Source organism: Muntiacus reevesi, chromosome 4 (genome assembly GCF_963930625.1).
Source record: "Muntiacus reevesi chromosome 4, mMunRee1.1, whole genome shotgun sequence".
Taxonomy (NCBI): Eukaryota; Metazoa; Chordata; class Mammalia; order Artiodactyla; family Cervidae; genus Muntiacus; species Muntiacus reevesi.
In genome coordinates this window covers 123,732,700-123,752,932 of record NC_089252.1, presented here as the reverse complement: position 1 = coordinate 123,752,932, position 20,233 = coordinate 123,732,700, and the positions used below count along the sequence as shown (strand labels likewise).

At 36.7% G+C, this 20,233-nt stretch overlaps 1 protein-coding gene across 4 annotated transcripts in view; it reads left to right on the top strand.

The window, feature by feature from the left end:
* Positions 1 to 20,233, top strand: part of OSBPL8 (oxysterol binding protein like 8) — a 164,427-nt gene that overhangs the window by 98,299 nt on the left and 45,895 nt on the right. For all 4 annotated transcript variants that reach the window (XM_065934119.1, XM_065934118.1, XM_065934121.1 and 1 more), the window contains one exon: positions 19,249 to 19,319. In XM_065934119.1, coding sequence (XP_065790191.1) covers positions 19,249 to 19,319 — 71 coding nt within the window. The remainder of the gene's footprint in view (positions 1 to 19,248; positions 19,320 to 20,233) is intronic.

The following is a 20,233-nucleotide window of genomic DNA, read 5'->3' as shown; positions in this document are numbered from 1 at the left end:
GTCTATTGAGTAGGATGATATTTGTTTCATGCTGATTTGAGGGTAATGTATTTTGATCGTTTATCGAGAAAGACAGACTTGTAGTTAGTCAGCTTGCTGTCTCCCTTATCCCCTGTGCTTGTGAATAAGGACAATTCTGGAGCGGCCTGGAGACTAAATTATAGCTTATCTTACAGCTGGTTGTTCTTTTCCCTCTAGATCATGTTGGAGATTATCATCAAAACTGGATGAATTCCTAACTTTTATCTTGTAGCTCCCTTGGTTCTTTGGTCATAAAAAGCTCTTTTCATGCTTTTATTTTTAAAAAACCATCTTTCAATTTTAGTGCTCTGTGGGAGAATATAAAATGTTGCCATGCCAAAATTTATATGAATCCATTTCAAGCTAATTTTGTGTTTATAAAGTTTTAAAACTAGAAGTTTTACCAGTTTTATCAAAGTTAATTTAAGCCATGTTTGGTTCATCTAGGCTTGAATTAAAATGTCTACACTTAGTACTGTGTTTCTCTTATCCTTTAGCAAATCTTCTTAACCTGTGAAGTCCCTTCACCTTAAGTGCTCTGGCAGTGTTGAATGTGACATGATGGTCTACATCTAATATTTCTAACTTTAAGAGAGAGTTTACTATTGTGTAGATGTCATACAGATTTCCCAGGGTGACGGTTGGGAACGCTGCGGGTGTAATCCCAGGTGACTAGCACAGAGCAGCTTCACTAGAGTGGCTCCACAGACACAAGGAGACCTAGAATTCAGTTTCCTCCATGAACCGAAGCAGTTCCTCCTTCCTTGGTAAGACATTTCTAGGATCAGTTCTGAAACTATATGAGACCATACACACATAACAGGTGTGTTCCTGAATATATGTCTTATATTTCATGAAAATTGTTTTGCCTGAAAGAAAATTTGGATTTGTTCCCCACCCCCACTTCCTTTTTTTCCCCTACACTCTGTGTTTTGGTTGATTGTTTTCTTTAGGAAGAGTATAAATTAGAGGCTATATTGATTTTCTCTTCTAAGTTTCTGAGCCCTAAATAAGTTAGACTTCCAAAGTTATATCTTAAGACATAGTTGTTTTCTGCTTTGAAATTCCTTGTGTTTGGGTAATTGCTTCATAGAGCTATGAAAGTACCTATTATGTAATGAAAGAGAAATATCTGGCAAGTTAAGAAAATTAGAATAAAATATTTTTATTAATCTCTCTTGTGAAATGTTGCAGTATCTGTGTTCTTCAACTGTTCCCACAGGGAAATATGAAATACTTTGAAATCATTTGTTGACAAGTGAGAATGAATAATTCAACCTTGTTTAGGCATCTTTACAAAGATAGAGTTTGTCTTATCCTTGCCAGGCCTTATTAATTGCTTCTTTAACAAAGCAGTACGATGAACATAAGAACCACAAAGGATACTTTTCTCCCCAAAAACATATACATTCATATATTCCTTCCTCCCTGCTTTATTAAGATAGCAGTAAAGGGTTATCAAAGAATATATGCACTTGCTTCTCAGCGCTTTTCTGATGGGATTTCCCCCCTCTCCCCAGTGCCTGCCATTTGTTTCTAAAGTCTGAGAGGTTGAGCATTTATAACAGTGTAGACTGTGGGCTAGTGCTGCCGTATGTGGCGATTCCCTTGTCCAGAAGAGAAAATAAATAGACTATGAGGAGCTTCCACTAAGTGGATTTCCTTCAGTTTAAAGAACTGCCCTTTATTATGAGATTATAGTCTTCCTGCTATATGATATTTAACATCCCTTTCTGAATTGAAGGCTGTGAATTTAGATTGTAAAAATATTGTGTCTTACCAAGTTGAGAACCCTAATATCAGTGCTACAATTTGTGGAGGGCGAATTTTATTGGTCCACAGATTCAAAATCTAGAAACCATAGTCTTACCTGTGGTTTACCTACCTCACTCACATAGTCATTTACCTATGTGAGGAGATTGTGGATATTAGGGTAAAAGATAAGGAAATCCTTGTGCTTCGGATGGAGTAATGGACCATGAAGTTAGTTAGATATGTGGTTACAACTGTGGAATCAAAATAGCTTCTTCAGGACCTTATTAGGCTTATCATTAGGAAATATCTGGAGTGTGGCAGCCAACAATTTAAATTATATCCAATTCCAAAGCCTGCATAGAGTTGGATTGAGTCTCTAGTGGGTAAGTAAAATGATGTGAACATTGGCACCAATATTTGAATATCAGCTCGGAGAAAGAAGGGAGAGAGATCAGTATTCATTCTTGCCATCCTAGAACAATGTATAAGCAATGTTATCCTATAACATGGTTCCCATACTTGAAGAGAAGGCTGGAAAGGAGTGGAGTTTTATCTGTTATGTTTTGACAACTCAGTTATACAGAAGGAAAAAGTGTGGTAGTTTTTTTTCTAGCATTATAGTTGCACAGCTTTCTAGTGGAAAATTTTTTGAGAAATAGATGTTTAAGGTTTTGAATTGTGTCCTTCGATTACGAAGTGTCCCTATGTGTGAAAGCTGATCCAATTGAGTGGTCTCTGTGCTATAGGCTCTACTTTCTTCTTCACTATCATTAAGATATTTCTCGCTTTATCCCTTCCTACCACAGACCCTGGGATGGTGTTTTTTATCCCCACTCTTTGAGTCTCACATTAACTACAAAACTGCCTGATGCTGGCATTTGTGTTGGCAGGCGTAGGGGAAGCAGAATGAGGAGATGGGGGAAAGTAAACACTGCTTCAGTGGCTGGATTCTCATCTGGCTTATTGCTCATTTGTTGTGCGACTTTGAGCGTGTATGCCTCAGAGTTTGTGTATGGGCTAAGTTGCCTCAGTCGTGTCCGACTCTTTGCGACTCCGTGGACTATGCCCCGCCAGGCTTTTCTCTCCATCGGATTCTCCAGGCAAGCATACTGGATGAGTTGTCATGCCCTCCTCCACAGGATCTTCTCCACCCGGGGACTGAACCCATATCTCTTACGTATCCTGTATTGGAAGGTAGATTCTTTACCACTAGCACCACCTGGGAAACCCATGCCTCAGAGCTTAATTACCTGTAAAACCGAGATACTGTTGTTCTTTGAATCTATTGAGAACATACGTGAAAACACTTTTGAAAACTTTTTACTGTATAATTCTTAGGTAGTATTAATAAGGCTACATTCATAGATGCTCTTAGTACGTTTTCAGTTAAATAGATTCTTGAGAACAGTCTTAGAAAGAAACCTAAGCACCTCATTTAACATTTGTTTTATGGGAATAGACCCTGAGTTTCAGTCAACTTTTAATGACCATGTACTCACACATGTTGAAAGCTCAGTAAGAGCAGAAATTAGGGGCTATTGTATCATAACTGTCTTGTGCTTAACATAATTTTTAACCCAGAGTAGATGCTCATCAGATTTTTTATTAAATGAATGATTATTTAATATACACACATAAGTACAAAGAACTTTCCATCCGAAGGAAAGTACTGTCTTACACTTGCTGATGTGAATGTGGATATATAGACAAGAATGCTGTCCAGTCTAAAATTATCTTAAGCCATCCTTTTAATTTTGTATGTGCATTTGCTTGTCCTGTTGAGAACATGTTTAGTACTGAGAATCTGCAAGAGTTATTTTCTGAGGAAATGTGGGATAAATAAAATTGCTTTGTGTACTTTTCAAGCCATATACTCATCAGTGAAATTTTACTAATTACAGTTAAGAAATTACTTTGTCTCTTTGCAGGATGGAAATTGAGAGCTTTATTGTTGTGTTTTCTTTTTTAAAGCAAAGATCATTGTCAACCATCTCAAATTATATGTCCTTTGAAAGGTTATTAATAGATTTGTTTGCTAAGACTGAGCTGCTTAATTAATAGTAAATAGCTATATTATTTTTAAAATTTTGTGCTCTGTAAGGAAACTTACTGCTGAATTTGTATAGTACCACTGTCAGCTATTTAGTTCATTTTTAAGGTGGTAGTTCTATTCATTTTTGGGTGTAATACTTTCTTAAATTCTTGTTGACTGATGTTTGTTTTTAGTATTTTGATTTTTTCCCAGTTCTTCTTGCTGCTTTAAGAATTTTAAATCTCTTAAAGCCTCACTAATTATCTTGAGATTCAAGATTAAAGTATATAGTTCTTATAATAACTTAAGCCCAATATATTTTATCCTGAATGTGCATATGGAACTTTATAGGGTTTAAGTGGATTTTCCAGCTACTGAATTAGATTATTTCAAAATATCCGCTATGTTTGCCAGTCATCTGTTTTTTAAGTAAAGCTGATCTGGAATTTGTCCAGGGAACTAACTCATAGTGAGCGGCCTCCTCTAGTCCTGATCTTTTGGTTCTATAGAAAGAGAAACTGAAGCTGGGCGTTTCCTTTGGGCACAGAGCAGGACAATCTAGGGGTTCTTTTTATTATGGCCTTTGTGGGTTCTGTTGTTGTTGTTGTCCAGTCACTACGTTGTGTTTGACTCTTTGAGACCCCAGGGACTGCAGCATGCCAGGCTCCTCTGTCCTCTGCTATCTCCTAGAGTTTGCTCAAACTCCTGTCCACTGAGTCAGTAATGCTGTCTAACCATCTCATCCTCTGCTGCCCCCTTCTGCTTTTGCCTTCAGTCTTTCCCAGCATCAAGGTCTTTTCCAAGGAGTTGGCTGTTCATATCAGGCGGCCAAAGTATTGGAGCTTCAGCTTCAGCATCAGTCCTCCCAGTGAATATTCAGGGTTGGGTTTTTTTTTTTTTTTTAAGAATGACTGGTTTGATCTCTTGGTAGTCCAAGGGACTCTTAAGAGTCTTCTCCAACATCACAATTGGAAAGCATCAATTCTTTAGCACTCAGCCTTCTTTAGGGCTTCCCTGGTGGGTCAGACGGTAAAGAATCCTCCTGTAATGCAGGAGACCAGAGTTCGATCCCTGGGTTGGGAAGGTTCCCTAGAGGAAGACCTGACCACCCACTCCAGTATTCTTGCCTGGAGAATCCCCACGAACAGAAGAACCTGGCGGACTACAGTCCATGGGGTCGCAGAGAGCCGGACACGGCTGAGCGACCAAGCACAGCAGCCTTCTTTATGGCCCAGCTGCTGAAGACCTGATGCTTTTAACTGTGGTGAAGAAGAAGACTGCTGAGAGTCCCTTGGACTGCAAGGAGATCAAACCAGTCCATCCTAAAGGAAGTCAAGACTGATGCTGAAACTGAAGCTCCAATATCTTGGCCACCTCATGCAAAGAACTGACTCATTGGAAAAGACCCTGAGCTGGGAAAGATTGAAGGCAGGCGGAGAAGGGGACGACAGAGGATGAGATGGTTCACTGACTCGATGGACATGAGTTTGGGTAAGCTCCAGGAGTTGGTGATAGACAGGGAAGCCTAGTGTGCTGTAGTTCAAGGGGTTGCAAAGAGTCAGAAATGACTGAGCAACTGAACTGAACTGAACTCACATCCGTACATGACAGCTGAAACAACCATAGCTTTGACTGTATGGACCTTTGTCCACAAAGTGGTGTATCTGCTTTTTAATATGCTGTCTAGGTTCGTCACAGCTTTCCTTCCAAGGAGGAAGCATTTTTTAATTTCATGGCTACAGTCACTGTCACTGTCTGCAGTGATTTTGAAGCCCAAGAAAAGAAAATCTGACACTACTTCCACTTTTTCCACTTCTGTTTGCCGTGAAGTAATGGGACCAGATGCCATGATCTTAGTTTTTTGAATGTTGAGTTTCAACACAGCCTTTTCACTGTCCTCTTTCCCCCCTCATTCAAGAGGCTCTTTAGTTCCTCTTCACTTTCTGCCATTAGAATGGTATCATCTGTATTTCTGAATTATTGATATTTCTCTTGATTCCAGCTTGTGATTCATCCAGCCCAGCATTTCACTTGAAGGACTCTGCATCTGAGTTAAATAAGCAAGGTGACAGTATGGAGCTTTGTCATACTCCTATTCCAATTGTGAACCAGTCAGTTATTCCACGGTGGTTCTGTTGTTTCTTGACCCACATCCAGGTGTCTCAGGAGACAAGTAAGGTGGTCTGGTACTCTCATATCTTGAAGAATTTTCCACAGTTTGTTGTGGTTCACACAGTCAAAAACTTTAGCTTAGTCAGTGAAGCAGAAGTAGGTCTTTTTCTGGAATTCACTTGCTTTCTCCATGATTCAGTGAATGTTGACAGTTTGATATCTGCTTCCTCTGCCTATCTAAACCTAGCTTCTACTGCTGACGCCTAGCTTGAAGCATTTTGAGCATACCTTGCTAGCATGTGAAATGAACACAATTGTAAGGTAGTTTGAACATTGTTTGGAATTGCTCTTCTTTGGGATTGAAATGAAAAATGGCTTTTTCCAGTCCTGTGGCCTCTGCTGAGTTTTCCAAATTTGCTGTCATGTTGAGTGCAGCACTTCAACAGCATCATCTTTTAGGATTTTAAAAAGCTCATCTGGGATTTCATAGCCTCCCTTAGCTTTGTTTGTAGTAATGCTTCCTAAGGCCTGCCTGACTTCATGCTCCAGTATGTTCAACTCTAGGTGAGTGACCACACTGTCGCGGTTATCCAGGTCATTAAGACCTTCCTTGTAGTTCCTCTGTGTATTCTTGCCACCTCTTCCTAATCTCTTCTGCTTCTGTTAGGTCCTTACAGTTTCTGTCTTTTATAGTAGCCATCCTTGCATGAAATTGCCTCTCGACCTCTCGAATTTTTTTGAAGAGCTCTCTAGTTTTTATCACTGCTGTTCTCCTCTGTCTCTCTGCTCTGGTCGCTGAGGAAGGCCTTCTTCTCTCCATGCTGTTCTCTACAGCTCTGCATTCCGTTGGGTTTATCTTTCACTTTCCCCTGTGCCTTTCGTTTTTCTTCTTTCCTCAGCTATTTGTAAAGCCTCCTTAGACAATTGCTTTGCCTTCTTGCATTTTTTTCTTCTTTGAGATGGTTTTGGTCACTGTGTCCTGTACATGCTGTGGTTTTTGCCTCTGCCCAAATGTCTGCCATTTTAATATGGAAAGAGCCCCTGGACCAAAGATAATATATGCAGTTTGTCTCTTCAGAGGTATTAGTTCTTTTTAGTCTTAGGGAATTTCAAAGTACATTTACTGGTATAGGAAATACCTGTACTTTCCTCTCAATTTGCTGTAAACCTAAAACTGCTCTAAAAAATAAAGTTAAAAAAAATAAAACCACTCCATATATTTGAAGTCTCCTTAGTTTATCTGTACATCAGGGGATGAGGGAAAGAGAATAAGCCTCATCAACATACTGTCAGGACATGTCAACATCAGAAAAGAATGTTGGTAAGTCTCACAGAATTTGTCTCTGGGTCAAAAAGAGAGAGTGCAGTGATAGGAGGAGACATTTTGATGATGACAGCTCTTTATATTGAGTAACCTGTTTCCTGTATTCTCAGTTCAGTTCAGTTCAGTCACTTAGTCGTGTGCGACTCTTTGCGACCCCATGGACTGCAGCATGCCAGGCTTCCCTGACCATCACCAACTCCCGGAGCTTGCTCAAACTCATGTCCATCGAGTCATGATGCCATCCAACCATCTCATCCTCTGTTGTCCCCTTCTCCTGCCTTCAGTCTTTCCCAGCATTAGGGTCTTTTCTGATGAGTCAGTTCTTAGCATCAGGTGGCCAAAGTATTAGAACTTCAGCTTCCACATCAGGCCTTCCAATGAATTCAGGACTGATTTCCTGTAGGATGGACTGGTTTGATCTCCTTGCAGTCGAAGGGATTCTCAAGAGTCTTTTCCAACACCACAGTTCAAAAGCATCAATCCTTCGGCGTTCAGCCTTTTTTATGGTCCAACTCTCATATCCATACATGACTACTAGAGAAATCATAGCTTTGACTAGGTGGGCCTTTGTTGGCAAAGTAATGTCTCTGCTTTTTAATATGCTGTCTAGGTTGGTCATAGCTTTTCTTCCATTGAGCAAGCATCTTTTAATTTCCTGTATTTTGTGTATCCTTGATTTGCTATCACTTTTTGGTAGAGTATATATTCTTTTATATTCTTTCTCAAAGGAGTTCCTGAGAGGGAAATGAAGAAGGCATATAACAAATAAAATAGGTGAATATTTTCTCAATTATCCTGAGAATACAGTGCATGGTGAGAGCCATAACAAAGACATAGGAGAAAAGTTAATTCATTTTAAGAGCGGATGTTTTAGTTCATTCGGCTAATTCCATTGTAGAACCCTAGGTAAGAATCATTATTCTAGTAAATTCTGTAAAAACATGCATGGAAAGTAAATTTTAAGACCTTGCATATCCAAAAATATCTTTATTTTACCCTAATATGTAATTGATAATTTGACCGGATATGTACTTCTGTATTGGAAATTATTTTCCTTCTAGTTTTGAAGACATTGCCTATTTTTTTGTCCTGATTCCAGTATTGTTGCTGTCAGTAGCTTGTCTGATTCCGATTCTTGGTGCTGTTAATTATCTGCAGAAGGATTTGTTTTGCTGTCAATAGAGTTGGTACTCAGTTTTTACCACTGCTGTGTGGTTCAGCTTTCTTGAACCTGCAGGACAAGTGACTACACGTTCATCTCATGCTTTCCAGGGGCAAGTTTATGTGTTGATGTGTCCTCTCTTGCATGCATACTTGTGGGATACATACCCACCCTTGTGTATGCTTTTTTAAAAAAATACTCCATTCCTATAAATTTTGTTGAATTTTAGGAGAGAGTACATTATTAGGTCACCATCTTCATTCTACCATTTTAACCTGGAACCTTTCTTGATTTTCCATCTATTTTCCAATTTGATCCTTATAACAGTCCTGTAATATAGATAATGTTATTAAAATTTTATAGATGAGGAAACAGAGACACAGAGAAATTAAGTCAATGGCTCTAATGTATCCAGCTAGGTTAGAACTAGGATTTGAACCCAGGCAATTTTAATGCCTTTTGTGGTGACATATTCTTTTTGCTTTAAGAGGTAGGCACCACTGTGTGAATTATTTATAATTATTTCTCTGATACCTATATTAAATGGCAGTTTATATTTCATGACAAGGGAGAAAAGTGGGGGAAAAACTCTCAAACCCCAAAGCTGTTATAGTTGTGGGTATCAGCCATAAACCATTTTTATCACTAACTGATTTTAAAATGCCTTTGCCAAAGAAATAGTATGTACAGGAAATTGTTTGCTTAAATGCCCTTTCTTTTGAAGAGAAATAGTCTTAGATTTTGTGGGATGCTGTTGTGTGTGAATAGAGAACCAGCCTTGAAGTGTATGCATAATGAGGAAGGAAATGGAGATCTTACAGTAGGGTGCCTATAAAAATGAACCACTAAGTCAGTTATAATTGAGTTGTTGTTGTCTAAGAAGGTGTATTTCCAGGTTGAAAGAACTGTGATTAGAAAAATCAGTCTAGGGTATATACAGAAAATAATTGACTTACAGCTTTTTAACTTTAGTTAAAGTGTAGAGTAAAGTAAATGGATTTTAATATAACTAGGAAAGTCTTCCTTGGAATTTTAAAGATTAGGTATAAAGAGATGACATAGTGTATCATTTTGGCTAGAGGTACTTTCCTGTTAGATCTAATGATGTGGGATCATCCTAGTCACTTAGTTTTAACCTAGGGAAAAAAAAAGATATTTGTATTTGTTACTGTGATAGTCAAGTTGCATTTTTAAAATAAGAGTTTTAAGTGGAAAATATTCATTGGTTGATTATATGTTTTGAAAAGTTTAAATGTAATGAAGAGGAACTATGGCATCTCTTTCCGAGAAACATATTGGAGCATACAGCATTATTAGTGATATCCTTTTAATCTTTTCTGTTAATTGGTTTGCATTAGCACTGTCTTAATGACACATGTATCTCTACTAGAGGTAAAATTTAAGTGTTTATTCTCTGCTTTAGCTGTTGGAATCCATCAAAAATGTACTTGAAAGAATATCTTCCCTCATGAATTCTTAATCATGGCTAAAGCAAGCAATAGATTAGATATAAATCTAGAAGCTTCAGGAAAGATAAACAGTATTATATCCATTTTTAAAGTAAGCAAAAACTGGAAAGGAAAGAATCGGAAGACGTGGGAAGTGTGGCAGATACTATAAAAGCATAATGAATATGAGAAGAGAATTGCGTTTTTTGAGAAAAGAAAAACTGAGTTTTATTATTTCATCCTGAATATCTGCGTGTTGATCTTGCTTTTGTCTTACTAAGGCAGCAATTCGGTGCAGGGCATTACTGGTTTGATAAAAAGGTGAAGCAGTGGAATAGCCTTTCTTGTTGTTCAACTCATTTCTTTTAAAACACCCACCAGCATGGCCTAATGCCTTTCCTGTCAGCCTCTCTCTCTGTCTGTTTATTGCTGATTTGACAGTCGCTGGTCCTTCTCCTTTGCTGTTAAATGTGTGTGCCCTTTGTTTGTGCCGGTGGGTTCGCTGTATTTGGATGTGAAGACAAGCCCGTTGTTGCCATACTGGTCTAATTAGCCTTCTGGGTGAGCGTATACATTACATAGGCCCTTTAAGCCATGAAAGAAGACAGCTCACAACAGCGTAGGTTTTCTTCCTGTACTGTGGTCTCGCCTGTTTTATTTCCTCCACGAATTGATGGCCGAAAGCTTGTCCGAAACGCTTCATTTGGAGGATATAATGAACTTTCTCCTTCTTTGCCAGGTTTGTTTGTTTAATCTTGCATTCCTAATTTCTTATAGACTTTTCATTAAAATAAACTAGACATCTGAACGTCTTAAAGCTGCTTTCTTCTAAACAAAACAATTCTATAGTGAAAGGTTAGATTTTAGTAACTGCTACAGTATAGCTTGGCTTGCCATATTTTCTTTTACAGTCTCTTTATGCTTGAACTTGAAAGCTAATGATTGAGTGAAGTATGTATCTTGAGTGCTTATAGCATGAGTTTTTACTTTAATTATTGAAATAAATATTATAACCCTTTGATAAAAATAAAGCCCTTTGTAGATTGTAGATTTGAGATAAAATTCTATAAATAAACTGATTGTCCTGAGGTTTCTGCAAATGAAACCCACATATTTAATATTGATATTTGTTTGACTATTCTCAAGCAAAATAGTAACTGTGAAAATTGATGTTTAGTTTATGCTTTAATAGATTAAGTCCTGAATAACATGAAGTTTTCTGTGTAATTTAATTTTTGAAATGCCTTACTTCATGTTGTTAAATGTGTTTATGTATGATCAGTTTTTGCTTAGAAAATGTTATTTTTAGGGCAATATTTATTAAATGAAATTAGACATTTGACAGCTATGATTTAGACATTAAACAGTTGGTCAATGAGATGTAGCTGTTAACTGATCTTTTATTGTTTGAAAAAGATTTATTGTACCAAATATTTGGATATAGATGTTAAGATATAAGTAATCTTTGTTTTCTTTTCAAAATATTAAACTGCTACATAATCATATCTACTCTTTTAAGGTTATATTTTTCTTTTAAAATAAAAATGTTCTTTTAATCCTCATGACAAATGTTGACTGAAACTGGTGCTTGTTTTAATTGTTTATATATTTTTCTGACACTCATTTTGTGAAATTCTATTTTCATTTTTCAGTCTAGCCTTCTTAGCTTTTTGTGAATACTCATGCTGATAGGCAGTACATACATTCTCTTGAGATACAGTGTTACTGGGACAATTAAATAAATTATTATAAATTCACTGACTTCATTTTCTTTTCTAACAGCGTTTTGAAAAGTATTGGAAACCACATATCCTGAACTGTTGCCTAAGCAACATAAGCTTTAAACAGCACTCATAATCCGTATTTAGTCTTCTTAGTGTGGCATGGTCCCTGTCATGCTTCTTTCTTAATGTTGTTGCAGTGGTGTGAATGTTACTGTTTGTCTTTGTTCAGAAGTGACTCTGAAAATATAACAAGTTTTTTTTTTTTTTAATATCGTTGAATACTTTCTTGCTTTTTCAATGTGACTTAGTTCCATTTCTGTATTTGGCTCCTTGTTTTTCTTTTTATAAGCCAGCAAGCTTGCTGGCACATGTTTGCTGACCTTCATGCTATGAGTCTCCTTAATGTAGAGAATAATCAGGTGACCTTACTTAACAATAGAAAACTTAACGTTTTAGAAGTTTGGATTTTTTAAAAAAAAAAAAGAAGTTTGGTTTTTGCTTCATTTAATTTAAGACAGAGTTGTGAGTTTCTCTTGTCAAAGAGAATATTGAAGGTCATCCAGATAGATTTCTTTTAGTGGAAAAGTAGATGTTTGGCTTTGTTTTCTAATTCTTGAAATAGATAAGGTCATATTCATAAGGATGCTTCCATAGTCCTCTTAATACAACTAACAATAATATTAAAACCAGCCATGATTAAAAGTTCTTTCTAATATTTTTATCAGCTATGAAGAATAGTTGAATAGAATTAGGTACTTCAAAGAGTGGCTTTTTTAAGTTAAAAGTAAAAAATGCAATTTTTTCTGGGACATTTTATTGTTTTCGCTGACATCATTAGAGAAAGAGGTTATACGTTAGTGATATTTAAAGATAGCTTTCTTTTACTGCTTTGACCACACCCCTTTTTAATTTTCATTTGCCTTAGGAAAATCCACCCACTCTTTTTTTTTTGGTCACTTCCAGCTTAAGGAACAAATTAGTATGACCTTTTTCTATATGATGAATTATAAAATAGAATGGTACCCTTTGTCCGTGTACCTAGAAATTGAAATAAACTTTGGCACCTGATGTCTTCTGCTAGTGGTCAGAAGTTGTTTTGTGAAGTTTGCTCAGCGTTTAATGTTCTTTTTTTTTTTTCCATTGATCTGCCTTAGTCTCTTCTTTTTTATTGAAATACAGTTGATTTACAATATTGTGTGAGTTTAGGTCTGTATTTTTTTTTAATTTTTTATTTTTTATTTTTCAATGGGTTTTGTCATACATTGATATGAATCAGCCATAGAGTTACACGAATTCCCCATCCCGGTCCCCCATCCCACCTCCCTCTCCACCCAATTCCTCTGGGTCTTCCCAGCCCCGTTTAATGTTCTTTTGATGAATTTGTAGGGGAGAAAGTGGTCTCCCCATCCTATTCCTCTGCCATCTTAGCTCCTCCCCTGAAGTAAACTTTGAGCAAGGAAATTTACAGGCACTCTGTAAAAGCTTTAGTATATAGTTAGATCTTCTTAGTATATCTTGACTTCTCTGAATTTTTTTTCTTGTATAATTTCTTAATTCTTGGCTGTATTCAATTTAGTTAATGTAATAATTCTATATTTGTAAATATTTACTGAATCTACATTTTTAGATACTGTGTATGTAATCTGATTTTAACAAGACTGAAGCAGTATAAAACTTGCTTTATTATATCTAAACATTATTGAACCAATTTTTAATGAGGTATATAAAAAGTTATACCTTCTCAGTGATGATAGCATTTTTCATCTGTTAAGAAGAAGTTAGGGACAGTACACTAATTTATTTAAGAATCATATTCCATTGAATTGGTAGGAGAAAGTTTTACTGCTATATTACTGGAAAATATCTTCATGATTTTCCCACAGGTTTAGGGAAGACTTTCTTAAGACCAAAAAGCACTAACTGTTCAAAGAATAAGATTGCTAAATTTGACAGTGTGCAAATTAAGAGACATTAATCCAAAGAGACCATGCAGAGAATTAAAAGACAAGCCATAGAATCGGGAGATATTTATAATAAATATAACTGGCAAAGAACCAATATTTGGAAAACATTATGAATTCCTATATAAATCAAGAAAAAGTACAGAGGTTTTTTTTTTAATATACTGAAGAGTTTCTTCACAAAGGGAATATTAAAATGGTAATTAACATATGAGATAGTACTCAATATCATTAGTGATCAGAAACACAGTAACTAAAACCTCACTGCTTTACAGTGACACACCCAACAGATTGGCAAAAATATTAAAAGTTTGTCAACATTGATATTAACATGGATATGGGAAAAGGAGTGCTATCACACACGGTTAGGGGGAAATAAACAGATGGTCAACAGTTTGGTATTCTTAAAGACACACATAGACTCGGGCCAGGAGTTCTGCTTCTGGTTTAAACCTTAGAGATACTCATGGATATATGTCTACTGGGATGCATTTCCAACAGTATTTGTATCATCTATATTTGTAAGAGGGACAAACTAGAAACAACACAGCAGATGGATAAATAGTGATATAGTCATGCAATAGGATTCTAATCAGCAATGAAAATGAACAAAATACCAGTTGTGGCATGCTGGTAAATAATCGTAAAAGCCAAGGTAGTTATTTCTGAGGGCAAGAAGAGTAGATAGGGTCAAGAATGGCATGGAACAGCATAGGGGGTGGTTCTCGCAGGATGTTGACAGTTCCGTATTTCTTGATTTGGGTGGTGATTATGCAGATAGTTATTGTATACATTAAATTATGTTTTTATGTTTTAGGTATGTTTCTGAAGGTGTGCTGTATTTCACATATTTTAAAAAGCCACTGCATGTAAAAGTAGAGTCCATTTTTATTAATCTTTGGATCAGTTTATCAAAATTTAAATGGATGAATAAGAATTGAGACCGTTCTTTTCAGGAACTCACAGTCAAGTATGGGACATGAACATGAAAACAGACAATTGAAGTATATTGTGATAAATAGAGTAGTGCAAATGTACCAAGTGCTGTGTATCAGAGGAGACAGCTAACTGTGTTTATGCAGTCTAAACATGCCTCCCAGAAGACATTGGCCTTGAATCTAGAGAAGCACTCTGACATTCTAGAAACACCATGAATTTTAAGTTAGACCTGAGTTTGAATTAGCACTGATACTGTCACCTGTTGTCATTTGTCACATTACTTAATTTCTGTAAGCCTCAGTTTTTTCAATTATATAGAATATACCTGATATTTGGCGGGGGGGGGGGGGGGGGGGTAGGGCGGGGCTTGATTTTAAAAACTTGAAGTAAATTATCATAGTATCTTAAAATTGCAAGTGTTCCTACAAATGGATATTGGTTGCTTTATTGTTTTTATTAGTATTATGTTAATTATTTTCATAATTATCATTGTTGTTGGAAATCAGAATCAGCCCAGAGCAGGGTATGTTAAAGGGATATATAATAAGTAAGCAAGGATGCCATAGCAAAAGAGGCCTAATAAATTAGAAGAATAAGGAAAGGGTGTGGCGCTAGTAGTGAAAAACCCACCTGCAGGAGACACGAGAGACACTGGTTCGATCCCTGCATCGGGAAGATCCCTGGAAGAGGAAATGGCAACCCCCTCCAGTATTCTTTCCTGGAGAACCCCATGGACAGAGGAGCCTGGTGGGCTGCAGTTCACGGGGCTGCAAAGAATCAGACATGATCAAACTGACCTAGTAGAGCACATCTGTGAACTTTTTAAAAAGTATTAAGGCATAACCTACACATAGTTAATTGCACAACGTTTTGAATTTTTAGTTATGTATCTACTCCAGTATTCTTGCCTGGAGAACCCCCAGAGGAATCTGGCAGGCTGCAATACAAGGGTTCACAGAGAGCTGGATGTGACCGAGCCTCTGAGCAGAGCTCAGCACACAGCCACATATGTCACCACTCCCCAGACCCCAGGCCTTCTCAGGACTGGAGAACCCCCAGAGGAATCTGGCAGGCTGCAATACAAGGGGTCACAGAGAGCTGGATGTGACCGAGCCTCTGAGCACAGCTCAGCACACAGCCACATGTGTCGCCGCTCCCCAGATCCCAGGCCTTCTCAGGTCCCCGCCTGCCCCGGTCAGTCTCGCCTACAGCAGGAATAAACCACGCTTCCAGCCTCTGCCACCACAGGTTAGGTCTGCTAGTTGTCGTGGTTTAGTCTGCTGAGTCGTGGCAGACTCCTGTGACCCCATGGACTGTAGCCCATCAGGCTCCTCTGCCCATGGTATTTTCCAGGTAAGAGTAGTGGAGTGGGTTGCCATTTCCTTCTCCTGCTAGTTCCTGACCTTTGTATAAATGGAATTATATGGTATGTGATTTTTTTTTTATGGCAAGAAGTGGCTTTTTTCACTTAGTATTCTGTTTGTTGTTTTGTGTAGTGGTAATTGGTTCTTTTTCATTGATGTTTATCATTCCATTGTGTGACTATAACATAAGGTATTCATTTATTCTACTATTAATAGTCATTTGAGTTGGCTTCAGATTTTGCTATTATGAATAAAACTGCTGTGAACATTTTGTACCTGTCTTTTAATGACCATGTAACACACTCGTCTCTGTTTGGTACATCTAGGATCAGAATTGCTCTGTTTTAGAATATGAGTACTTTCAACTTTAGTAGATACTGTCAAATAGCTTTCCAAAGTGACTATGCCATTCACACCAGTAGTGAATAGAGTTCCAGTTGTGCCATAGTCTTACCTGTATTTGGATGGTCCTAGTCCTTTTAATCTTAGCCATTTGGATGTGGATGTAGGTTTTTATCTTGTGGTAGCAGTGAGGAGGACAGTAGGAAGAGAATTTACTGCCTGATACCACTAATGAGCAAACTTGGTAAAAGTCATGAACTGTAACTGTTCTGCACTTTACTGATAATGGTCAGTAATTGCTGTGTGCTGTGTACTATGCTTAGTCGCTTCAGTCATGTCCAACTCTTTGTGACCCTGTGGACTCTAGCCCACCAGCCCCCTCTGTCCGTGGGATTCTCCAGGCAAGAATACTGGAGTGGATTGCCATGCCCTCCTCTAGTGGATCTTCCCGACCCAGGGATCGAACCTGGATCTCTTACGTCTCCTGCATTGCAGGTGGATTCTTTACTACTGAGCCAGGAGGGAACCCATGCGTTTTATTGATAACGGTCAATAATGTATTGTAGGCTTCAGGATTTTATTTATAAATATCACAATAAAAAAGTTAAGGAGCGATTTTAAAGTAATGTTAGATCCCCACACATGGAAAATAAATAAAATTCTAAGAAATATTTTGGCTGAGCCCTTTTTGGCTTCTAATAAATACAATACTTTCATGTTTGACATTTTAAAATAAAGATTACTTTGCACATTTTTAGGGAGCCATGTTTATCCAGTCTAAAGAAAATGTCCTTCATATGATGCATTTTGCTTTGCTTACCTTGTAATTATCCTTGAAAGCATAGTGTACAGTATGCCAGTACCTTCTTTTTTAAGGCTTTTGTACATTTTGGGCTATAGTCCACAGGGTTGCAAAGAGTCGGACACAACTGAAGCGACTTATCATATATGCACGCATTTGGTCATTGCATTTTATGGTAATCATCTGCTTATTTGCACTTAGCTGAAACTCAGAGTATTTGACCAGACTTGGCCTTTTTCTTTATCTGTTATAATTTTAAATAATGTGGAAGTCATCAGGGCCACCTTTTAAAATAATGATTTCCAAGTTTGAGGTACAGAAAATCTTTTAAAATGATATTCATTTATTGGTCTGACATAATATACAGCCTAGGTTTATGAGTGACCTCTTCTTTTTGTTTTCTTGGGATTTTTATTTAGTTTGGTCTTGTTTTTGGGTGTCCTTTTCCAATATTTGAAACTTTCTGCAGGACATATTTGCATGTTCAAAAAAGGTCTATTCAGATTTATAACTTTGTTTTAATTTCCTGTTGTGTTGTTAAAATAATATGTGAATATAGATACAGTGAAGTAGCCATTTTATTAGTCTAATAAATGCATTGATATAGATTTATCTAAAACCAAAACCTCACTGGAGAAATTGAAGTAATAGTCTTGTTCTTATGAAAATAAAGACAGACATCATCTTTTTTCCATTCATAATTATATTTTTAGAAAATCTTTGTTCTTTTATATATATATTTAGAAGATTTTTGAAATAATTAATGTTAATTCATTAGTATTAAGAATTGCCCATGTTTATTATTCTGAATAAATATTTTTAGAATTTTTAAGCTGAATTATGTAACTGATTTGCTTTACACTAAAGTTTCAAATTCTGGTAAGTTTCATTTAAAATTCCATGTTAGATTTAATAAGATTTTTTTCCTGCCCTCAGTTTTAAAATTGCCTGATCTTGCTCCTTACCAAAGATGGAAAAAGAAACAAAAAGATTTCTTTTTTGTATAACCCCCCCCCCGAAAAAAAAATTGGTAAAATCACTGAATTAAGAAAATAGAATGGATTTGTTTTAGCTAATATAAATCAAATACAGAATAAATGGTCTCATTGATATGTTAGAAATGATTTTTAAATGCTTCAGGCACTGATACTGTTGGTAACTTTTTAAGCACTGCTCTATGAATGATTATTTATACATTTTTATATAGGTTTTATTGGACTCAGAACACGTAGTGTAGAGAAGACTTAACGCTAGTTGTGCACAAAAGTAGAAAGAGCTTCATTAACATGGGTACTCCTCCTCTTAGGGCGGCCACACAGATCTCAGCATTAGCATTTCTGTGATTGTACCCATACAGCACTAACTTGTTAACTGCTTTTGGCAGTGCTATATTGGCTTCCCTGGTGGCTCGGATGGTAAAGAATCTTCCTGCAATGCAGGAGATCTGGGTTCAATACCTGGGTCTGGAAGGTCCCCTGGAGAAGGAAATGGCAGCCCACTCTAGTATTCTTGCCTGGAGAATACCATGAGGAGCCTGGCAGGCTATGGGGTCTCAGAGAGTTGGACACCACTGAGTGACTAGCACATATACATAGTGCTGTGTTAATGTTACATGTAGGAAAGATGTGTGCATGCATCCCAAGGCACTCATATTTTATACTCATCCTTTTAGAATTTATATAGCGGTAGTCAGTGTCAATAATAATATTAAGGGTCAATGTTAACTGAATATATACTGTTTGCAAATGCTATGCTAATTGCTTCCTCATTTAATTCTCACAGTAAGCACATTATTAGATTGTTTTTAAAGTCTGTCCCTCAATGCAGATTCATTTCCCTGGTCTTCTTTTATCACCAATTCCGGAGTTGTTTTCCAGTTTGACAAGGGGTATGAAAAGTATGTTGGGTTGGTTCTTTGTTAGAAAGCAGCTAACTGAAATAAACATTCCGTTGAGTACTGAATTCATTCCAGTTGAATAAGCGTAGAAAAGAGGTATGTATCTTATGTTGGTGGGTTCAGGGAAAGACACCAGTGCCTCTGTAAGCCTTGATTTATTCTAAAGAATTACTAGAGATGAAACCTTAGTAGTCTTTAAACTATAATAGTTTAAAACTGTATGTTGAATCTAGGCTTCTTGCACTGATATACATCAAATATTGTATAATATATATTTGAAAGTGAATAACTTATGTGTATTTGCTTTTTATTGCCTGTATATGTTCAAATGTGGCAATACTGAAATAATGACTATGTTTTTAAAGGTTTTGAAAGAGGAAAGGAAGACATTTCTCAAAATAAAGATGATTCTTCACTTTCTATGTCAAAGAGCAAGGTAAGCATATTGTCCTCAAGTATATGATCATAATATTTTTCTAATATTTAAGATGAGTGAACTAATTCTGAAATCTTACCAGATTTTTACGGGCTGTGTTTATGTTGGTATATCTAAACCAGGTAGTATTTATGAGAAAAGGAGCATTCCCCTGGGGCTGATTTAGGTGGATTGGTTATTTGGAAGCACAGCCGATTGGTAACCAGGGTTCTCTCCTGAGTGATAGTCTGATATGTCTGCTGCAGCAGCACATCTCAGACTTAAGTCTGAGGCTTCCATCTGGAGAAACTGTCAGCGTTCATTTTTTTAAAGTTTTAAGTGTTTTGGGTTCATTCAAATGACTATCAGAAACATGTACATTTTAACAGTTAAAGACCAACTATCTTTTGCTATAGCAGCATGCAACTGAAGACAGTTTCTTAGAATAAGACAGAGTTTCCTAAATTAGTAATTTTCAAATTGGGTACTTGAATATATTCTTAGGTCTGTTGAGAATTTTTTCTCTAAGAGTACTATTCAAATTTGAGAAGTACTGGATAATGCATAGGCTTTCCTATGGGTTTGTAATTCACTAGGTTTTCTATAATTTGTCTGGATTTGACTTTCGACTTATTTCTGATCAGGTTTAGTAGCAGAAGCAGCTTTTATGTTTATGGAATCAAACTTCAATGATTGTAAGAAAATCTATTTCTTAAGCTAGTGAGTTCTCTGCTGTTCTTAGAATAGGCTTTGCTTGTAAAATTGGACATTTTTTGTTCTATTCTTGAGAGTGGTTGAGTGAGAGAATTCCATGATGTTTGACACAAATTTTATTCACACTTTTCATTACATAAAAGTCCATCCTTTATTTAATATGGGTAAAAGTATATAAGGTGAGAGTTTAGTGTCATACTTTGTATGTATAAAATACAAAG